Genomic DNA, 23,424 nt, shown 5'->3' with positions numbered 1-23,424 from the left:
AATCACTCAAACTAACAAAACGATGAGAGACAAACTTGCTCCCGCCTTCACTTTATGCCTTCGTGCGGCCTCTCGCGAGAACTGGGCGGGTTGCCAAGGCAACCCCTTCCCCGACGCGCATGTTCTTGGGCGGCACTCTTCCGCTCCCTGGAAGAGGATTGGCTCCGCGGTGGGCTCGTCACTGCGAAGCCGGAAGCGCGCCTCAGTGGGACCGGAAGTGGGCGCGAGTAGAGAGGAAGGGCGGGCCGGGTACCGCTGAGGGAAAACGAGCAGGATGTCGCTTGCCGCCGCCGCCGCGTGCGCTGTGCCGCGGAATGAGGCGCTGCTTCCTTCGCCGGGGAAGGCAATGCTGCGGGGGAGTCGTCCGAGCGGAGGGGCCGGAGGGCCAGCCGGGCCAGGGGACTGCGGCCAAGAGAGGCGGCCCGCGGAGGAGGAGGAAGAGGCGGCGCCGCCGCCGCCGAGAGACAGCAAGGATGGAGAGGAAGAGGAGAAGCTGGAGCGGGAGCACTTCCGGAGGATTATCAACGCCTTCCGTTACTACGGGTAAACGAGCCCTCCCTGAATGGCGTTTGCTGATCCTCTGTCGGGGAGGAATCCCGACAGTCATTACAGTGTTTGACCTGCACCGTATTTCTGCCCATTGAGTAACAGTAGCATCCTTGGGTTATTGTGAGTTTTCCCGGCTGTGTGGCCATGTTCCAGAAGCATTCTCTTCTGACGTTTCGCCCACATCTATGGCAGGCATCCTCAGAGGTTGTGAGGTCTGTTGGAAACTAGGCAAGTGGGGCTTATATATCCGTGGAAGGTCCAGGGTTGGAGAAAGAACTCTTGTCTGCTTGAGGCAAATGTTGCAGTTATTCACCTTGATTAGCATTGAATAATCTGGCAGCTTCAAAGCCTGGCTGCATCCTGCCTGGGGAAATCCTTTGTTGGAAGGTGTTAACTGGCCTTGATTGTTTCCTATCTGGAATTCCCCTGTCTCCTGAGTGTTGTTCTTTGTTTACTGTCCTGTTTTTAGAGTTTTTAAAATACTGGTGGTCAGTGGGGCTGCCTTTGAAGACGGCCCGGAAGCTTCAATTAGTACAACGAGCGGCAGCCAGGCTTATAACTGGAGCGGTGTACAGGGAGCACACCACTCCTCTGTTGCGTCAGCTCCACTGGCTGCCAATATGCTACCGAGCCCAATTCAAAGTGCTGGTTTTGGCCTACAAAGCCCTAAACGGTTCCGGTCCAACTTACCTATCCGAACGTATCTCCTCCTATGAGCCCATGAGAACTTTAAGATCGTCTGGGGAGGCCCTGCTCTCGGTCCCACCTGCCTCACAAGTGCGGCTGGTGGGAACGAGGGACAGGGCCTTCTCGGTGGTGGCTCCTTGGCTGTGGAACTCCCTCCCCAGTGACATCCGGCAGGCTCCATCCCTTCTGAGTTTCAGAAAAAAGGTAAAGACCTGGCTTTGCGAACAAGCGTTTAATGAATGAATTATGATGGCTTTAACTCGGTCCGGACTAAGGTTTACGTGCAAGGTTTATGTGGACGAATGGATTAAGTATTTATTATACTGTTTTAAATGTATTTATGGGATTGTTTTAAATTGATTGTTTTATATTGCTATGTTTTATTTTTCTACTGTATTGTGAGCCGCCCTGAGTCCCTTCGGGTGAGAAGGGCGGCATATAAATGATGGAAATAAATAAATATATAAATAAATAAATTTTCATGGTTTCTTCCTTTCTGTTAAAATTGTCTACATGCTTGCGGATTTCAGTGGCTTCTCTGTGTATTCTGACAAGAGTTCTTTGTCCCACCATTGGACCTTCCCGGGATATATAAGCCCCCCCTTGCCTAGTTTCCAGTATACTTCACAACCTCTGAGAATGCCTGCCATAGATGTGGGTGAAATGTCAGGAAACAATGCTTCTGGAGCATGGCTATACAGCCCAGAAAACTAACAGCAACTTAGTCATTGCAGTGTTTCACCAATAGCCCTGGCTTCTGTCATTTGCAAGACGGTAACCCCGCAACGTAAGACCTAATGAGATATTCCTCCGTTGCAGAGTTATTTTTAAGATTTGTTTCTGGCTTTAAATGGTTACTAAAACTTGATAAATCCACACTAAAGACTCATATAGATTTACAAATTATATGGTGTCTATATAGGAACAGGACTATTCAGGCAGATTTTCCTGTCTGCACAGTTGTTCTTTTTTGGCATCATCACTGGCACAAAGAGTGGATCCCTCAACAAATTATTGTAACCTGTCTGTAATTTGCAAGTGATGAAAGAATGAGTCAACAAAAAGCAAAGCATCCAAATGTTATGGAAGCCTATATTTAACACAAGGTGTTGATGCCTTTCCCCCCTCCCTACGTTGTTTCTAAAAATTGATGTAGCAAGTAGACATTTATGTAACACTGTGTTTTAAAAGCACACCACATAGCCAAAGAAGCACAGATTTATGATATCAGACGTTTGTAAGTACTGAACCTGGTTTCCTTTTCTCTCAGGGATGTTTTATATCTACTTGGCAGTAGACAGGAGTAGAGAAGACAAAGAGTTTTCTTTTCTTTATTAATGCCGATTGTTTCTTCTATTGTTACTGCTTTGTTTTTGCATGATTCTTGTGGGCTGCCAAAGCTAAAGCAGTTACTTTACAGATCAAGTATTCCATTTAGTTCAGAACCTTGTTATCTCTATTTGTAAGAAAAATAAATCTCATTTGGAGTTATTTTCTGAATAAAATGCACAGTTAATATACCAAATATGACAGTATTATGCGAAACCAATTTGTGTATAGCATATTTTAAGCTGCTAAAGCAACAGGGTGACTTTCAATTTTTTCTACTAGTTTCCTAATAGCATCTGAAAATGTCTATTTTTTCCTGAACATTTCCATTTTTATTTTTAAAATCAGGGATTTTTTTCCTCATAAATTCAAAATGTCTCACATGTTCAAAAACTATCTGTAGGGTAGGGTACCCATCCCTTTTTCTTCACTTTCAGTATGAACCATTTTTATTTTCTTGTTTTAAAATATAAAATTAAAGCAATGAGTTAATAGTTATAATAGCAAAGAAACAAAATTGCGCATAACCCATCCTACACGTGTAGGTCAAGCCCAGTATGCATTTGATTTATTTAATTCAATATCTATATTTCTTTACTTTATTTCTGTATTGTCCAATAACCCTCATATGTAGACAGCAAAATAAACGTAACAATACACTACAATAAATAATGGTACCATTACTGCCCAGAGAGTTATTGGTTGCCCTCTCCCCTCTTTGGAAGAAATTTATAATTCCCACTACCTTAAAAAAGCTCAGAATATTCTTAAGGATATTCTGATATTCTTAAGGATATTCAGGATATTCACCCTGGATATTCTTTTTTAAAATTATTACAATCTGGCATACAGTATAGGAAGATAGAAACAAGGACAAATAGGTTGAGAGATGGCTTCTATCCCTAAGCTGTGACTATATTGAATTCTGGTTTCACACTGATGTGGCAGAAGAGGTTGTGCAATAGTGATTAGAATGTGGAGGAATGGGTATTTTGTTTTTGTAATTCTACATATATAATGTGTATTGAAGATGATATTTAATTTCATTGTAATATGTACAATGACAAGTTATTCTATTCTAAAATCAACCGCAACATACAGAATTAAAATTACTGGTTGTTTTCATAGAATCATAGAGTTGGAAGAGACCTCATGGGCCTTCCAGACCAACTCCCTCCTTGTCGGAAGTTGCAGTCATACCTTTTTTGCATCATACATGGATACATTAGACCACTGGTGAAAGTTAAACAATATAGTCTCATTGATTAAACATTCTGCTGAAATAAGACAGTGAAAATGAAAGATACTGTTTATACTCAAGTACTGTATAAGCAGAGTTTTTCAGCCCTTTTTAGGGCTGAAAAAGCCCCCCTCAGCTTATATTCAAGTGAGTGTCCTGGCCAACTTACATTTGGGTCAGCTTATACTCGAGTATATAGGTACAGTTGAGTTCCGGTTATTCGACATAAACGGGCGGGCCGAATGTTGAATAACTGGAACTGACGGATAATAGGGAGACCCTATTATCTCTCCCGGCAATCCGGTTTAGGGAAGCGCCCATGAGCACTGCTGCCTAGCAATACTCACGGGCACTTCCCAAGGGGCGAGTGCTCACCGAGGGATGGGGCTTGTCCCTACGATGAGCACTCGGCTCAAGGAAGCGTCAGCGCTGCTGCCTAGCAATGCCCATGGGGGCTTCCCTCTCCCTCTCCTTCTCTCGAGCTCCCTTCACTCCCTTCCTTGGGCTGCCCCAGGAAGGAACTCGAGAGAAAGAGAGGGAGGGATGCCCCCGGCGGCGTCTCGGATAATACAGAGTGCCGGGTAACTGGAACTCTACTGTAATCAGAATTGGACAGTCTTATCTTATTAAAGTCTTATTATCTTAAATTACAGTTTTATGTAGATATTCAAAAACATTTAACCCATTGATGCCTCAATTAATGTAATTTTATTGGTATCTATTTTTATTTTTGAAAATTACCAGTAGCTGCTGCATTTCCCACCCTCATCTTATACTCGGGTCAATAAGTTTTCCCAGTTTTTTGTGGTAGAATTAGGTACCTCAGCTTATATTCGGGCCAGCTTATGCTTGAGTATCTACAGTACTTGATTTCTATTTTATCAAAGAGAAGCCAACATCTACCAGTAGAACCATTAGAACCTTTAAGTGCCTAATACTTGGCTGTACTTGAACCAGAATTTCTTTTCTAAAATTATTGGTGTTGGGTTGGCTTTGATTATGTAGTGGGATGTAACAATTTTATTTTTTGCTAAAAATCTCATGTGATTTAATTCTGGCCCAAAGTAGAAATCTTCAGCATGCATACCAAAATATACTTGAAAAACCTGCCACCTGATATGAGCCTATCTGAATCTTAAGATCATCAGGAGAGCTTTCTGATGATCTTCACCAATCACCACAAAGCTGTTTGGTGAAGATATGGGAGATAGCCCCTTGGTTGGCTGCTTCTAGTCAATTGAATTCTTTCCCATGATAAACTCCTCCTTGCCTGTTTCCATTAGTAGGCAGAGACTTTTTTTTTATTTTCCGGGCCTTTGGCTGATATCTGGCCATTTTGAATTTATAAATTATAACTTTTAAAAATACAAAAATTAAAATGATAATACAGAATTTCAGTATAATTCCCTGTGTGTGCTAGTTTCCAATATTTGGTTACCCATTTTCATTTCCAGAACTAATATGCATGAAAGAGTAAATCGTGCAGAAAGACAGTTCAGATCTCTTCCGGCGGTTCAGCAGAGATTACTCCCTCATTTTCTGCCTCACCTTGACAAGATTCGGAAATGCATTGACCACAATCAGGACATCTTGCAAACAATTGTGAATGACTGCACCAACATGTTTGAAAATAAAGAATATGGTGATGATGTGGGTTTTAATTTTTTTTCTCAACTGCATTTATTTTATTGTATTTATTTTATTTTTAATAACTAATGCATATGGATATTGCACCAAAACCTCTTTGTTATCTAGTATATAATTTGATTAAACTGTCTGGTAGTAACATCAGGTGATATTAAACCAAAATAAAAAGAGACAATTATAGTAGTGTTAGTTTTAAAAATAAAGATACAAACATAGGTATGGCAATTTGAGACTAACTTCTTAAACATTTTTATTAACATAAACATTGAATCACTACATCAGTAATTCCCAAAGTGGGTGCTACCGCCTCCCGGTGGGCACTGGAGCGATCCAGGGGGGCAGTGATGGCACCTATTAGGACATGGGGGCAGGGCCAGGGGAGGCGCGGGGCCTCTTCCCAAGTGCTGGAGACAGGGCTGAGCACCTGAGGCGCCTGTTAGGACACACAGGGGGTGGAGCTAGAGGAGTGGGCATGGCTTCTTCCCAAGAATCCGAGACAGGGCTGAGAATCTGTACCTCTCCTTAGAGGCCTTTTAGGACTAGGGGTGGGGGCGGGGCCTCTTCTCAAGAGCGCGAGACGGGGCTGAGCCTCTGTATACCTCCCCTGAGGCGCTTGTTAGAACATGGGGGCGGGGTATAGAGGTTCAGCCCCGTCAGACACTTGGGAAGAGGCCCCGCCCCCTCTAGCCCCGCCTCCTGTGTCCTGGCAGGCTCCGCAGGACAGGGATAGAAGCTCAACCCTGCCTCAGAGCTCGTAACTCCGCCCATCCCAGTCCTAGCCTCCCATTTGTGGCCCCGCCCACCTTCCCTCGCAGCCCTGCATCTTGGACTAGGGGAGAGGCTCAGCCCTGCCCTCTTGAGCAGGAGCCACGTCCACCCCTCTAAGCCACGCTTCCCTTTCCAGGGGGCGCTAAGTCATATTTTTTCTGGAAAGGGGGCGGCAGGCCAAATAAGTTTGGGAACCACTGCACTACATGTTTTCTTTATAACATTTTGTAATGAAAGGCTTCTTCATTCTCACACACCAGGGTTTTTTTTGTTTTTGTTTTAAAGTTTGTGTTTAATTACTTTTGGGTGTATTTTTTGATCGTAGTGATAATTCTAGAAGAGTTTATTTTAAACCAGTTATTTCATTTATGATTCGGTTATTCCTTGATCTTTTATGTCAAAGGACTTAACTTTGTACCCAATAATATGGGCTCAAAATGTTACTTTGTTTTTCTTGGTTTTTGGATTGATACTTCAACTAACTTTTTAAACATTTTTATTAGGATAATAAAAGAATTATACCAGCCTCAACATTTGACATGGATAAATTAAAGTCCACTTTAAAACAATTTGTAAGAGATTGGAGTGAAACTGGAAAACCTGAGAGAGATTCCTGCTATCAGCCAATCATCAATGAAATTGTGAAGAACTTTCCAAAAGACAGATGGTAAATATTTTGGGAGACTTATTTGAAGGGCTAAATATACACTAATACATTTGTTATAAATTATTTCAAACCAGAAGGGGAAAAAACCTTAAATATTATTTAAACTGGTATTTTAAATTTTGTTGGTTAACCAGAAAGGGGGGAATTGTCAAACTGTCACATCTTTATAATATGACTTCAACAGAAGCTTAGTGTTTTGATTGAAAACTTTTGAGTGGAGGACAACACTACATTTGATAGCATAAAATTGTGGATAAGCAGCAAGTATAAACTTGTAATCACAGAATCTGGTGTTACCTAAACTATGTTGCCAAATCCCTGCCATTCATGAATCCCATCTTTGAAAGGGGATAGTGCAATCTTTGTATACAAATTTGCAATGAAGTAGCATCTACCAAAATCCAAAATAGGTCTATTCCAAAGTCAAACACCTCTTACCATTAGGTAGTTCTTAATTTTTAAGTGGGATTTCCCCCTTGCAATTTGAATCTACTGCATTGGGCCCTCCCACCTAGACCAAGTGAAAACAAGTATAGTTCTTCTACCACATTATATCCCCCAGTTCTTTAAACATGGTTATAATATTAACACTCAGTTTTCTTCTATAACCTAAACCTAACTATCCTTCAACCTTTCCACATAGAGCTTGATTTCCAGATGCATTCCCATTTTGTTGTGAATGACTCAGAGATCTAGTGATGGGATCAAAAAGTTTAAATAAATATTTCTCAACTTTGTCTTGACACATTCCAGTTTGTTGGTATCTTTCTTAAAATGTGGTAACAAGAGCTGGACAGTTTGATCAAGGCAGAATAGAGTGATATTATTATTTCCCTTAACCTTAAAAAATCCCCTATAGTCATATTAACACATCCAGAATTTTGTTGCCTTTTCTTATCACACTTTCACTCATGTTTAGCTTTTGCTCTACTAGGATTTCTAAATCCAGGCATGAAATGTCCTATATTTGAGCATTTTCCCCTTTCTTTGTATATTACCTTACAGTTATCTCTAATGAAATTCATTTTCTTAGTACTGTTCCAGTTTTCCTCTTAAATCTTAAATCCTTATTCTATCATCTGAGGTATTAACAGCCCCTCTCAGTTTGATGTTGTGGGAAAATTTGTTGAGCATCTGTTCTTATCCTTTACCCAGATGTCATTTAGAAGAATGTCGAACAACACTAGGGCCAGAACAAAACCCTGAAATATACATATTATAAATTCTCTCCAGGAGTATAAGAAGCTATAGGTGCTTTGACTTGCTCTACCAACGACTTGGAAATTCACCCAGGTGTCAAATTCACCTTAGATGTCATTTTTTTCACCTTGTCATGGAGAAACTTCTCAAAAGCCTTACTAGAATCCTAATACATTAGATTAATACCATTTCTCTAATAAATGTGTAGTTCTATAAACAATTGTCATCATGATTTATTTTTGAGAAATGCATACATTTCAAGAATCAAAGCATTCTTCCAATTTGCATAAACTGTTCAGTTTTCTCTTCTCAGATCTTTCCTAGTTGTTGCCCAGAATCTCTCCTCCTTTGTTAAAGAAGGGGACAATATTTGCCTCCTTTCAGTCTTCATGGACTATATTTGTTCACAAATACACAGAGATTCTTAAATTACATCTGCAAATCCCTTCAGTACCATTGAATACAGAGCTGGCCCTGGAAACGTAATTTAAAATAGCAACATCATCTCTATCACTATCATTCATTATATTTTTACTTGATAGAGCACTGAGAGAATACATTGATAAAGGCATTATTGAATAATTCTGCTTTCTCTCTGTCATTCAGTAATATTATCCATCTTGTAGATGTGCCATTTTCCTGCCCTTGCTCCAGACAGAAGAGATCCCCCTTTTATTGTTGTTCTCTCTTGCAAGCCTAAGTTCTTTCTGAGGTTTAGCTTTGCCATCCTTCTTCACTGTAAATATTCCATCTTCATTTTTACAGTTCTTTACTGAGTTGCTGTCTTCTTTTATATCTCAGTTTTAAATTTCAATTCATCTAGTAACGCCTTATGAATCCTTCCCTAGGTTTTTTCTAGTTCTCTTACTTTTCCTATTTCACTCTTTAATGATAGACCTTGAAAACTCCCTTCTTTTTTGAGTTATTTCTTACCATGGGATCTTGCCCACTATTTCCTCAAGTTCATTGAAACTGGCTTTTAAAATCCTAAGTGCATGTCCAGTTTTATATATATATATATATAATGAATTCTGAAAGGCTGTGTTCACTTCCACCTTACACATTGTTAACCAGTTTATCTTTGTTGGTGAGAATAAGATCTAAGATTATCATTCCTTTTCCACTTCTTCCATCTTTAGGAAATTGACATTCTCAGCAGGTCAAGTGAAGAATTTGTTGGCCCTTGGCGGAGTGGTCCAAGAAGCACAATCCTCTCTGATAACATTATCTGCCTGGCCAGTTATTCACTTGTAGTATTTTTCTCTCCCTTCTTAGGCCAAAAACTCTTAATCTTTCCTGATGAGCTGAAGTGTGGATTGGCAGGCCTGAAGTTACTGCATCTTATCTTCCAGCAGGGTAATTAGCTTTCACTTTCTGCAAGTATAGCTTTCTGCATCCACAGGCATGAAAACAAAAATGGCACAACTGTTAGAGGCCACTGTAACAACTCTCACCAAATTCATGTTTCTTCATCCTGTGACCCAGGACTACCTCTCACATCCCTGTAAGTGTCTGTTTGTTCATAAACTTCTGCCCATGTGCTTGTAGGGTTTGTGAGAATAACAATATAAATTGCTTCTGACTTAATCCCACACCAAGTCAGTGACTTCTTCATAGACCATGGCTCTAGCTGAATGGTTTTGAAAGCTCAATTACCAACTGAGGATGCCATTTTTTGAAGTGCCAAGAACTGGCACTGTATTGTACTCCACTAGCTACAACTTCCTTTGTGGGAAGCTGTCCATTGACTGGAAGTAGATTCCTTGGGGTCTGGCATGGGTTATTGGACTAGGAGCTGGTACACAAAGTCATGCAGAAATTCATAAGCAAGTCTCCAGACATCTCATTCAAGCAGACTTCTCTTATCTGTTATTCTATTTATATTTTACTATGTTCAAGAATATATTGAAATACCAATAACGGTTTGAGCTGTTTTTTGAAATTATCACAGATCAAAGCTAAAAGGGACTATAAAATACTCTGTTCCAGCTTTTTGTTCTGAAGTAAAATAGCCACAATTACAGAGCAAATCTTAAAAGACACTTAAAGAAACAGTGTATTCAAATGAATCTTGTAGGAAATCAAGGTACATATTAAACCGCGGTAGAAAGATATCCTTAAAGCAAAGTAAAAAAGGAATAGATGAGACATTGTAATTAACAATGCTTTTCCTGTTTGTGCTTTTTATATTCATGAAAAGCACAAATACACGTTTGAAAAAGCTATGAAATTAGCAAGCAATTTTTACTATCTGGGCTTTCCTAGACAGTAGTAACTAACTACATGGTAGTCCTACTCCATTATGCCTCTTCTAATGTGATTCTGGTGGCAGAGTTCTGTTTGTAACAGATTGGCAACTTGACCTTAGCGATTCTGGTCCCTCTCGCTTTGAATTTAGCTTTAAATCAGTGCTGCTAGATTACTTAGCCCACAGAGAGGTTTTGAAAAGGTAAAGGCTTAAGAGCTCATTCAAAATGTAACATGAATACCCTTCCCTTGTTAGATTCAAGACATTCAAGAATGTCTTCAGTTATAGAAAAATCTACGGTAAGTTTTTATACATTTAAATCAAAGGGTTTGTTTTTCAATAAATCTCCCACCTTGTTTTGTTTAGCGGGGAAAAGGAATATTTCCACGGTTTGGATGGAATGTTTTCGTATTGTGTACATGGGAATGCTTATAGTTCAGAACACAGAATGTTTTCTGTAATGCAGATTCATTTTAATTGGCAAGCTGTAAAGTGTGAATGCAAAGCCGTATTCACACTTTATAGTGCCATAGGGTAATGTGAAAAAGGAGTATGTTGATTTGGCTATATTTTTGTCTTCCCCACAATGTCCTACGCCAATATTCAAACAGGAAGTGATCAAGAGATTTTGCTTTAAAAAGTTTAAAAATGGAACTTAAATCATTTTTTAAAATTCTGGGCTCCTGAATGTTTCTAATCATTTTTAGTTACAATGTAGCTGTAAATCATTAGCCCACTTAATAACATTCATGAGGTGTGGATCTTCTATATAGAAAATTTAGATTATAGAATTTTTATCATTCTTTTGATTCAGTAAATGTTAGTCTGAAGTGTGAAGGTCATCATGGCTGGATTTGTCTTGCAAATATTTTAATGGCAGTTGAAGATACAGTAGGTCTGCTTCTTACACAAGCTTGTTGAATGCAGTTTCATTTGTAAGCAAAGAGCTTTGAATAGCATAGAATTTCTGTGGAGGACCTAGTGATGCTTTAAAAAGTGTTTCCCCCCCCCTCTAGGCCTGAAATGTGAGACTTAGCATGTTCCACTAGAAGTTAAACATTGGATCATGTAATACTGTAAACAGCTCTTTTATAGATAACTTGAGCTTCTGTCTGAAGCATACCATATGACTGATCTAGAAGATCTAACAATACCTAGGTAAGTATTTCCTCTAGGCCCCCCAGAGGAAATACTTCCCTAGGTATCGTTAGATCTTCCAGATCAGTCATGTGGTATGCTTCAGCCACAGGCTCAAGATAACTATAAAAGACCTGTTTATAGTATTACAATGTTAAAGTAAATTTAAAACCCAGCTAAAACAAACTTATACCCAATAATTAAAACATCAAATTAAAGTCTGAATCCTTGTCAAATTGGTGAGGGGGTGTCTTCTGACATTAAAATGAATATTATGAGGAGACCTTAAGGATGACATTCCTTATCAATTGTGAAGGAATTCCATTTCATGGTAGTCTGGAAGGTACCCAAAGAAGCACTTTGAAAGATTATCTTAACAACCAGGCAGGAACATTGGGAGAAGTTTCTCTTTGTGGTAGAGTTTTCCTCCTGATCACTACCTCCAAATTAATGTATTGGAGTCTCTTGTGCTTCCTAAAAGTTCCTGTTGGTTGAGAAATGATCCGGAACAGGATAAGAAAATCAAAAATTAGAAAACATTAATCTGTAACGATATGCACCAGCTCACATTAGTGCAAAGCCTGTATGAGACAGAAGCAGAGAGCTGAATTTAATTTCAGAGTTTTCAGGCTTGCTTTCTAATAATGGTTGAAAGTATAGACCAAATGGTGGAATTACGAATTATGTAATATTCTTTTAGACTAATTGATATATTCCTTACTTACAGGATCAAGTTTTCAGATTATTTTTATTTGTACATGTATACTGCCCTGAGGTTTTACTTTGGGTGGAATATTTTATCTTAAAGCTCCTGTAACCAGCAACATGTGTGTAATCTTTGTCAGCTGTTGACTTACAGTGGCCCCTATGAATTTCACAGTTTTCTTAAGCAAAGAATACTGAGAGGTAGTTTTGCAAGTTCCTTTCTCTGAAATATACAGAAGCTTCGTCTTAAATAAATTCTTCCAGTTTTTTTAGAATAGAGAAAAATCGCATACAAAATCTGGGAAACCACAAAATAATGGTTTACCAGGGAAAGCGTGGTGGTGGTTGGGAAAGCCCCCAAAGGGTCACATTAGTCCTGAAAGAATTGTAAATGTTTTTTAATTACCTAAACTTATCAGGTTTAATGGCATTTCCAGAATGTTGAAAACTTTGTGGTTGTTCCTACAGTTTTCAAACCTTTAGTGATTTAAATAGTGTGCATATTGTTTTTAAACATATGATGTACCTTTCTTTGTTGTATTCACACGAATCCTCAGGAGTACTTTGTAATGAATGCACTTAATGGGATTTCATTGTTAAAATTAATTGATGTGACTTGGTTTAACTTTGTACACTTTTCAGTGATCTCACAACAGTGGGATGGGGAAGTTACGGTTGTTCAGAAGTATTACATTTGTACATTTTAACTATCCCTATGAGATATTTACATTTGTAGAAGTGTGAAGAATTGATAGACACCAATTGGCTGCTTCAGCTGAATTAATTGTAACATTGTGCTGAATGGGAGTGTGCCAAAGTGAATGCAGACAGTAAAGAAGTACTGTATACACTTAGCTATAAGTTAACTTCATGTAAGTAGAGAGCAAGTTTTGGGGGCCAAAATTATGGATTTTGAGGTGGATAAATCGAAATCACTCCTGGCCTCCATCACCGTTTCTCTGCCCAGGCATTCAGAAATGTCAGCACAATTGAGGATAGAGCTGAGAGGGATCGGTGGTTCTTTTAAGTTCTCCTGGGATGTACTAAACTCTTGACTTTGGCCTATCTATTCAGAGAAGGAGATAGTTCTTTTTTATAGGAATTAAAGTACAGTTATGACAATTGATCTGTGGATAAATTGTCCCAGGGTTTTGAGTTGTTATTTTTTAAACTAAGATTGTCAAGAGTCAGATGCCAGTTAACAAACAAAACAGAGTTTATTCCAAAGATAAGCCAAAAAATAACATAAATACAGAAGGTATCCTTGAAACACTTCACTTATCAGTGTTTCAAGAGTAGTTTGGACAAAAATAACTCAAAAACAAGCCACGCTACTTTCCCATGCTGGCATTCAATAAAAACTAAAAGACGCTTCAATTCAGCTTTGGAGAACAAATAGAGTTTAACTGCTAGAAAATAAGCAAAAAAAAAACGAAGGCTTGAAACTTTCCAGAAGCTGCAGAGTAAAACTGAAAGTGCAAAAGCCTCTCTTGGCTTCAAACCATTTCTGAAAACAGACAGCCGGCTCTGTGGACTTAAAGGGACAGTTCCCAAAAGAAAAACAGCAAACTGGCTTGAAAACAAACAAACTAGAAGAGCAGTAAACTGCTTCCACGGAGCAGATAAAGCTGAAAGCTTCAAAGGGATGATGAATAGCCATCGTCAGGAGAATCCAAGGTCAGGTCAGGAGGCAGCAGCAAATTCCGAAAGGCAAACCAGTAGTCAGAAGCCGGGAGTAGTCGTCAGTCAGAGGGCGTAGACAGAAGCCAGGTCAAATTCAATCCAAAGTCCGAAGAGGGTGCAGTCATCCAAACCAGGTCCATGATAAGACACAGCGAGAGCCAAGCCAGATGGTATCAGCAGCTAGAAATAGTAATCAGAATGCAGTCCAGGGAAACCCATGCAGTTCCATCCCTCTGCTGCAGAGCAGTCCCAGATAACTTACATCCGAATCACAGTCCAAGTCCAGTCTTCACGGAAACACAGAGATCCCAATGGCGCCTCAGCAACACCTTGCCACACGCAAAGTGCAGTGGCCAAACATTCCCATTTTATTCCCTTTCCTCCTGGGTGACCAAACACTCACACCCAAACACCAGGTGTCCCAAATCTACTCAGAGTCCGAACTCCACACAGCTAGAGCTCGTGGATCCGGAGTACCTAGCAATTCGTCGGAGTCCCAATCATCCTGCCCACACTTAGCCCCATGAACACTTAAAGAACCATCCTCCCTTCTCCAAGCATCCCAAGTGGGATCAGCTCCTGCAGAAACCCCAGGTTCAGTAGTATCCATAGGCCCCAAATCCCCAGACATCTCCGGTGGCTGTGCCCATTCAGTGCCCACTTCCCCAGCCACCACCTGTTCCTCAGCATCCATTTCCCCAAACTCCCCATCTCTAAGCCGCTTCCTGCGCAACTCCTCCAGTGAACCCTCATCACGAGGGTTTTTTCTTCCTCTTCTAATCCCATCACCATCAACCATAATCCCCGAAGGCGCAGTCACAACAAAGATTTCTAGATTTATGTATAGTATAGGTATAGGGTATTCCTTTTATTGGGCCACCTAAAAGTCACATAATAAACTCAATTTCAGATATAATAAGAGAGGCCCGATGCTAAACAAAAAGGTGTGTTTGTGTACATTAGAATAAGATGTTTTGATTAAGGGACATGGGAAAGGCTTGTCTGCAGTCTCTGAATTTTAAAGAAGCTCTCTGCTGGCTAAGTAACAACAATACTATCATTACTTTTAAATAAGGCCATTACCTTCAAAAGGTTTTATTCTACATAAAGATGCATAGGATTGCTTGTACAGAATGCAACTAAAAGTGCAAAAATACCTTATTACGACCAAAAGCAAATGAAATAATGGGTATATCATCTTTTAAAAATGCAAATGGCAATAATTATTCACAGGTTTCTCCAGCACTAATCAAAACATACAGGATTCTTTTAAGAGAGAAGACAGCATGACAATTATATTAGCAAATGGAGAGATTATATTTAGTATGTCTTCTGAAAGTAGAGTAGTAATCCAGGTTAAACATTCAGTTGTCAAAATACATGTAATCCAGGTTTGGGGAGTTCGACAAATTGTGGAGGTAAATGGGATTGAAAGTGGGGTGACATTTACCAGGGCAATTCATTCTATCAAAAGTACTTTAAAAAGATTAATAATTATTTTTGTTGTGTTTCAGGGACCTCTCCAAAGTTAATATCCTGGTACCCGGTGCTGGACTAGGTAGATTGGCCTGGGAAATAGCTATGCTTGGTTATACTTGCCAAGGAAATGAATGGAGCCTCTTTATGCTCTTTTCTTCTAATTTTGTTCTTAACAGGTATAAAAACATAGTTTGAATGCTGTTTTTCCTTTTTTGTTATGCTTTTTATTAATTTTTAAAACTTGGGACAACAGAAGAATGCAAAACATAATAAATGTTCAGGAAGACAAGGAAAGAAAGAAATGGGAGGAGAAAATATATCATGGAATGCCTTCTTTATGCCCCCCCCCCCAATAAAGATGGAAAAATCAGCATTTTCTCATTGTGCTTTTCCAAATATTCAGTAATGTCCAGAACTTTCCTTACATTATTCATTAATTCTCTTTTTGACAGAAATCTTCTGTCATCCCCATGAATATTTTAAAAATTTGCTTGCTCAGTCAACCTGCCAAAATAGAGGTGACAGTCTTACAATTATTGTTCAGTAGTGAGATAGATCTGTAATTCGTTGTTAGTGTTCCATCTTTATCTTCTTTATGTATCACTGTAATAAAAGCATTTTTTCAGGAGTGTGACATCTGCCCTTTACTTAGTAGTTCATCATAAAACACCTTGAATGGTAGAACTAATTTGTCTTCAATTTTCTTATAATATAATGCAATGTAATCCCAAATTTAGTCTTTTTAATCGCCTCAGTGAAGTTGATCATTGTCACAGGCCTATTCAAACTTTACTTTTATTCGAAACATGATTTATCCAGTTTAAATTTATCAAAATATTCTTTCTTACCTTCACATAAACACTTCTAATGTAGTCTTCAAAGGTTTTGACTAACTTTGCATTATCTGTTATGCACTGACCTACCATCTTGATTTTCATGATTACTTTTTTCATCCTTTCCAATCTCAATTCATAAAAAAGCCATTTCCCAGGTATATTTGCAAATTTAAAATGCTTTTGCTTAAGATACAATAATGTAGTATACATTTATTAGATTGGTAACATTGAAAATTACTATTTCAGTAACATATTTTTATTTAGTCTTTCCCAAGTTTCTCTTTATGTTTCCATTCCAAACCTTTTATTTCCTGCATTTAATTTGTTCTTGCACCTCTCTCTCTCTCTCTCTTTGAGATATATTTTATAAATTGTCCCCTCATCCAGGCTTTACTTATATTCCAGACTGTCATAAAGCTTCTTGCCTTATTTAAGTCCAGTTGCAAAAATTCTCTCACATTTCATCTTGCGTAGTTTTAATATTTCAATCTTCCAGAGTCTCCATCTAAAACATGTTGACTCTGATTTCAAAGACATAGTAATTGTATTTTAAACTGGAAATGGCTTTGGTAAAATACCCATTCTTTTTACCAAACTGGCCATAATCTTGATTTCTTTTTAAAAAAATCATGGTAAGAGGGTATAGTCTCTGGATGCAAATATCTCTAAGCATCTATCAACCCCCAATATCCAGTATATTTATTTATTTATTTAATTCATTTATAGACCACTTTTCTCACCCCTGAGGGGACTCAAAGTGGTGCACAGCATTGCACATGGCAAAGATTCAATTCCTCATACATTTAAGCATATAAAAACATTATACATCTAGAACGATAACATATTTGAAACTATTTTCCTTTCTTTTCCTGGTTCTGTGTTTGACCCAGCTGGTGCTAATATCAGTGCTTCTTTAAACTCCAGCTTTCAATTACAGTTAAGCCAGAAAACTGTGATTTTAATCCTCTTGCCTACTTACCAGAATCTGATTCTGTCCTTATAGTTAGTAATTGGTTAAAACCACCTCAAGAGACTGTGGTTTAAACAACTTTTGGAGATCATCTCTGAGGCAAGGCACACTTGAGTAGGACAGACCACAAAGGAGTATGCAGGCACATTATTCATGCATAGGCCAACAGCCCATCCATTCAAATTCATTGTGTCTGAACTGGACACCTCTTTTTTTCCTCTCTGTCTGTGTAAATATATACATATATGTTAATAGAACTGTTAAGAACATGAAATGAGCAAAGTCAAGTAAGAACTTGCCTGTAACCAAGGAAAACCCCTACTTCCAACACAAATTTCTGGGATTTGTCTTGGAGAGATACATTAGAATTCAGAAGTAGGTTTGTGAGTAAATGTATTTGCTACTTATAGTCCATTAATATATTTATGTTGAATTTATTTGAGAAAACTAGTGAAACAGTTATTGCATTAAAAATCTTAGAACTATTGACTATATTGTCTGAAATTGGTTCAGATTTTGACCTGTGAATGGCTTATCTTGTTGCTCCTTTTATACCCATTTATAGAACGTTATTAAGGGAGAATAATTTCAGAGACAACTTTTAAAAACAAACACTGTGTTATAAAAAGAGTCGATAAAAATAATGTTTGCAGTATTGTATGATAAATGGCACAGTAAAATTGTATTTGATTATATTTCAGATGCTGTGAAACAAATTCATATAAATTATATCCCTGGATCCATCAGTTTAGCAATAACAAGAGATCTGTTGATCAGATACAGCCAGTTTATTTCCCTGATGTTGACCCTCACAGTCTTCCTCCTGGTGCAAATTTTTCTATGACAGCAGGCGATTTTCAAGAAATCTACTCTGAGTGTGGTAAGTAAGGAAACCACATACATACACAGAATTTGGGGTGATAGAAGTTTGTAAGACAATGAAATATTTGCCCAAGAATGTAAAACAATTTTTATCATGTGATAAGATACTTAATGCTTTTAAAATATATTCCATTAAAATAAGTAATTTTAAAAATTGTTGTATAGTAATATTTGAAACTTTATAGTTCTAGATATAGTTGATTTTCATTTGCTTTTTGAACAAGATGGCTCACACAAGATGATCATTCTTTTGCTGGCAGTAATCTAGAATGCAATATTACCACTCCCCCACAAAGATTTAACAGAGAAGGGAATCAGGAGATAAGGTTATTATATTTCTACTATTGTGTTCGAGTTGCCAGAAAGTTGTGGGGTGCAACAAACAAGACAATCCTGGTTTCAACAACACAATTCTGGTTTGCATATGAAAAGTTCCCTTTGGCATGGACCCCCACTCCAAATTCAACATAAATATTATGAAACTCACATTTGACATTGCATAGCTTTGCCATGAACTTTCAGGCATGTGGTTGAAAGCAGCAAGTCCTACATCCTTGTAGGAATATCTAAACATTCAGGGTTTTGTTTTTTGTTTGGGGGGTGGGGTTCACTGTGATTTTGAAAATCCTTTACCTATAGTGATAGGTTGCAACCAGGAAGGTCTGCTTCTGGTGGAAATAAATGTAACAGTGCTGTTATTTCAGTATTGAACCGATGGCAACCCCTTTAGGAGAGTAAGCTTCTGTTTCTAAAGTTCATTTCATAATTTGATCCTAACTGATACTGTTAGCATTTGTTAAAAAAAGTGAGATCATAAGTGAAGATCAGATATTCCCTATTGGTAGGAAGCAGGACAAATGGAATAAGTAGTGAGTGTATGTATTTTTATATAAGTCTGTTCTTGAGATGCAGTAGCCTCTTCAGTTAGAAATCCCAGACATCAGAGGCGAGTCCTATCTGTTATAGATTAAACTACTCATCTTTCAGAATTCTCTGTGTTGTCGTTTTGCTTATTCAAATGGAAGATTATTTTTCAGGAGTATAGTGGCCACTGGCCAGTGAGTTGCTTTCAAGTCCAAATGCAGTCATAGGATATTTCTTTTTGGAAGAAAAAAAACCATGTGTGGTTGCTATAAATCATTAATGGCATGGGCTTTCCTACTTTAGACCTTACAATCCTCTGAAAAGTCACTCCTGTGAGTCAGTGTAAGCCTCTGAAAACAATCAATTGCATAGCAAAGGGCTGAATTTCAAGGAAAAGATTTCTGGAAATTAAATGCCTTCTAACTGAGTGAAAAGAAGTGATTCTTGTGCTTTTTAAAATGTGTAACATAATGTACTGTAATAAAGGTTTATGAGTAGACTACTTTTAATTTCTTTCTTTCTTTATACAGATATATGGGATTGTGTAGCAACCTGCTTCTTCATAGACACAGCACATAATGTCATAGATTACATTGATACAATATGGAAAATACTGAAACCAGGAGGAATATGGATAAATTTAGGTAATTTGCTATACTTTTAAACAAATTGTTAGATATAACAAGTTGCAATTTGTAATGACTGTAGCACAGGCATGGGCAAACTTTTTTGCTTTGGGACCCCATTGTGGACTGGGCTGGTAAACGCAGATGGGCCAGAGGCAGGTCATCCTCAGGCTGTCCTCCCAATATAAGGATGAGGCTGCTCGCCCCATTCTTATACTGGAAGGAAAGTAAGACATGCAGGTGGCTCCCAGCCGCTGTGTGCCTTCTTCCACTGAACGGGAAAATTAGGAGGGCTGGACATAAGCGCCCAGAGGGCCATGCCTGCTATAACATCTGTGTTAAGAACTTCTGGTGTATTACGAGATTACGAGATCCAATGTGGTATAGTAGTGTAGAGATCAAGTTTTGAATCCCTGCTCAGCTGAAGAAACCCACTGGGTGATCTTGGCCAAGTCACATACTCTCAGCCTCAGAAGAAGTGAGGGGTAACCCAGTCTGAACAAATTCTTCCATGAAAACACTGTGATAAGTTCGCTTTAGGGTCTCCAAAAGTAAAAAAAGGCATCTAGCAACTATGACAAATTACTAGGTTCCCTTCAACTGAAACTAATTGAATTTTAAGTATTCACTTTTGTTATTGTATAATGCCAATCTGTTTTGAAGATATTGCCTAGAGAACTTGACTACAGCAGATTCAATGACAAAATTTGTAAAGATAGTAAAAGCCAGTTTATATTGGCATTGGCAGTTCTCATTAAAATGCCCAAGCGTATCTTGTTCACAACCTAACGGCCAGCATACTTTGCAGAATGTATAAATATGGTTGCATGAGAAATTTGTTTAGCTGAATTTCCTTATTCCGGTATATTATAGGTCCTCTGCTCTATCACTTTGAAAATTTAGCAAATGAATTATCGATTGAGTTGAGTTACGAAGACATAAGAAATGTAATGTTACAATATGGTTTCCATATAGAGGTAAGCATTTGTTTTGTTTTTTAAATAATTGTATTTTAAATATGAGAAATATTCACAAAAACCTATAGTATAGTAGAAAATACAAAAATATACCTTCAAAAATCTATATATAATTAGCAGGAAGACAAAGGTCAGAAGCACTCAAATCCTCTTAATGATATTATAGTCATAAATTATTATATTGGCATTGGCAAGTCTGAATTCAAGTAATGCTTCACTCAGTTTTGCCTTTCATTGCTGTCTTGTAATCCTATACTTTCATGGTGACATTTTGTTCCTAATATGCTTATAGCTGAACTCGAATGATTGAGTGGCTATCAACTTGGCAGTGAAACACACCACAAAGAACATAGGGTATAAAAATGTCACTGGCTGGAGCAGATGGAAAGCATACTGACTTTAGGAAGAGGGAACCAGCCTGTAGGTGCCTAATAGCTTATAGTAAGTAACTTGAGGCAGCAGAATTATAGTTTAGTAGCATTCTGTGGGTCTCTTTACATAGCTTTGCTTTCAGAACCAAAGGGATGCTTTCTAACTTTTCAGAAGTTTTAAGATTTAGGAAATAATGGCTCTAAATTAAATAGAATGGGAAACTTTCAGTAGAATAAGTAGTTTCTCTGCCCTCTGCCCCCAGTGATCCCCAAATCACAGAACCAGTACTAGGCTTAGAGTGTAGCCACTGGTGTAGGTTGCAATGTCTCAAATTTGTGTCTGAAAAGCTAATTATACTGGTTAAATCCAACTCAGTGTTAGCATAGGACAGTGGTGGCAAACCTATGGCACCCGTGCCAGAAGGGGCATGTAGCACCCTCTCCCCGAGCACGTGAGCCATTGCCCACCCCCCCACTCGCCATCTCTCCCCCCACTTGCCTGCCCCCTCGCTTGCTTACTCACTTGCCCCCCCACCCCGCTTGCTTTCCCCCTGCTCACTCACTCGCCCCCTCTCTAAGTGCCCTCACCCCTGGTTTGGGTGCACTGTTTCTAAAAGGTTCGCCCTCACTGCTACCAGAGTTCAATCAGCCCCATATTCTTGTACTTATAGGAATACTCCCACTTGTGCATTAGTTCTTCATTTTGTGCATATTTCAGATTTTTTTGGAAGCACAATATCATAGACACTAATTGAAGGGCACTTTGAGATACTGCAATGATCTATTTATTTGGATAAACCAAGATGATTTTAGTATGTATGTGTTATAAAGACAGTATATTCTAAATGATGATCATGGCAGTATGGAAGCTATTGAATAGTAGTTAATGCATTTTATGTATAGTTAATGATAACACCAATCGAATGGTAATACATGATGGAGTATCCCTTATCTGAAGATACTCCCAAATCCAAAACATAGATAGCTGAGATAGTGATGACTTTGTTTTCTGATGGTTCAAATGTACAAAAAATGTTTAATGCACAAAATTATTTACAGTTTTGTGCATAAAATGGCCTTTAGACTCTGTGTATAAGGTGTATATGAAAAACAAAAGAAGTTTGTTTTTAAACTCTGGTCCCGCCCTGGTGATATTTCATTATGTATATGCAAACACTTTTGGTTGCAAACATTTTGGATAAGAAATACTCTACAAATAGTGGCTCCTTCAGAATCCATTTTAATCCTGCTGAACATGTGGCTCTTAAAATCTCCCCCCCCCCCATGAAGAATTTCTGTTAAAGGACAAGATAGAAATGACTAAAACAGTGATTATCAATGCATATATTATTCATGAAATGCATGCTAATATGATAATGTTTTTGTTTTTTTCAGGTGGAGCATGAATCTGTCTTGACCACATATACTGTGAATGAGCTGTCTATGATGAAATACTACTATGAATGTGTCATGTTTGTGGTTAGAAAACCAGAGAATAGTATATGAAATGGATGCGGGGGAAGATGCTGGCATTTTTGTTGATGACATTAGCACATAATTGTCTCTAAATTATGACTGGAACCAACCTCATATCGGCAGTGCCTTCCTGTTACTCACAATAGCTCTGTCTGTTTTCTAAACCTTGCCAGAGTCAGACTTCTCGGTATTAGAGCAATGAGTGTGCAATACAAGTGTCCCCACATGTGTACATTAAATTTTGATTAATCAGGTTTCTTTCCTAAGCAAGCGGATAATTTTGATACCTCATTTACATACATCTGTTGTAATTTAGAACAAAGTATACTTCCACATCTGAAAGAATACCTAGTATCATGGTGAACACTTAATTGAATTTTGCCCCACATTTAAGAGAAATGCAAATTAAAAAATCACCCTAACATATTTTGATATTTTTTGGTGATGTTTAATCCTTTTAGGAATTAAGAACAGCAGTTTAGGAACTGGGCTATCTACTATCAGAGACTCCCACAAGCCTTCACAAGGACCTTCCACGAGAAAATGGCAATGGGGGCTGAAATGGGCCAAGATCTGACACATCTGAGAAATGAGATCCTACATTCCTGGCACCTTTTATTAGGGCCAAAGGCCAAGTCTAGAAGATTTCCTAGTTTTCCTTCATAGGCTTTTGGAATACCCAGTGAATGGTAGAAGTGAGAATTGCCAGTTCTGCTATGAGCAGTGCGATTCTAGCCAGTGATAATGAATTATGGTGGTAGTCATCACAAACTGTTATCTGTCTGACTGCTAACAGTAATTTTTGCAAAGTAAGGTTTTAATAATTAGAACTTTATTATAATTTAATAATGAATCTGATCTGAAGTGTGCTTAACTCTAGTGAGACTGACCTATGTTTTCGAGGAGTATTTTTAAACAAAATCACAAAAATTTAAAAGTTATTTACAATTCCTGTACAGTTGTTCTGTGGTAGTAGCATTGGAAGTTCTTTTGAATAAATCCACTCTTCGGGGCATGTGTTATCAAGCTGGATAACTACATTGAAACAAATACATGTACTGCCAATTCTAGCTACTGAAAGTT

At 38.3% G+C, this 23,424-nt stretch overlaps 1 protein-coding gene across 1 annotated transcript; it reads left to right on the top strand.

Moving 5' to 3' along the window:
* The first annotated feature begins 196 nt into the window (after positions 1–196).
* carnmt1 (carnosine N-methyltransferase 1) lies at positions 197–22,767 on the top strand. The gene is made up of 8 exons (XM_003216534.4): positions 197–543; positions 5,260–5,455; positions 6,724–6,887; positions 15,375–15,515; positions 17,847–18,025; positions 19,422–19,535; positions 20,391–20,494; positions 22,261–22,767. Exons 1-8 carry the CDS (start codon positions 275–277, stop codon positions 22,369–22,371), a joined length of 1,278 nt encoding a protein of 425 aa, XP_003216582.1. The 5' UTR covers positions 197–274; the 3' UTR covers positions 22,372–22,767.
* The last annotated feature ends 657 nt before the right edge of the window (positions 22,768–23,424 follow it).

Source organism: Anolis carolinensis, chromosome 2 (assembly GCF_035594765.1).
Source record: "Anolis carolinensis isolate JA03-04 chromosome 2, rAnoCar3.1.pri, whole genome shotgun sequence".
NCBI classification, from domain to species: domain Eukaryota; kingdom Metazoa; phylum Chordata; class Lepidosauria; order Squamata; family Dactyloidae; genus Anolis; species Anolis carolinensis.
The sequence above is the reverse complement of the archived record's forward strand: the minus strand, read 5'-3'. Positions and strand labels throughout refer to the sequence as shown.

Excerpts from the sequence above, each read along its gene's own strand:
- carnmt1 (XM_003216534.4), top strand. The coding sequence starts at position 275 with ATGTCGCTTGCCGCCGCCGCCGCGTGCGCTGTGCCGCGGAATGAGGCG. Across the intron at positions 5,456-6,723 it reads ATAAAGAATATGGTGATGAT|GATAATAAAAGAATTATACC; the intron begins GTGGGTTTTAAT and ends CATTTTTATTAG. Across the intron at positions 18,026-19,421 it reads AGAAATCTACTCTGAGTGTG|ATATATGGGATTGTGTAGCA; the intron begins GTAAGTAAGGAA and ends TTCTTTATACAG.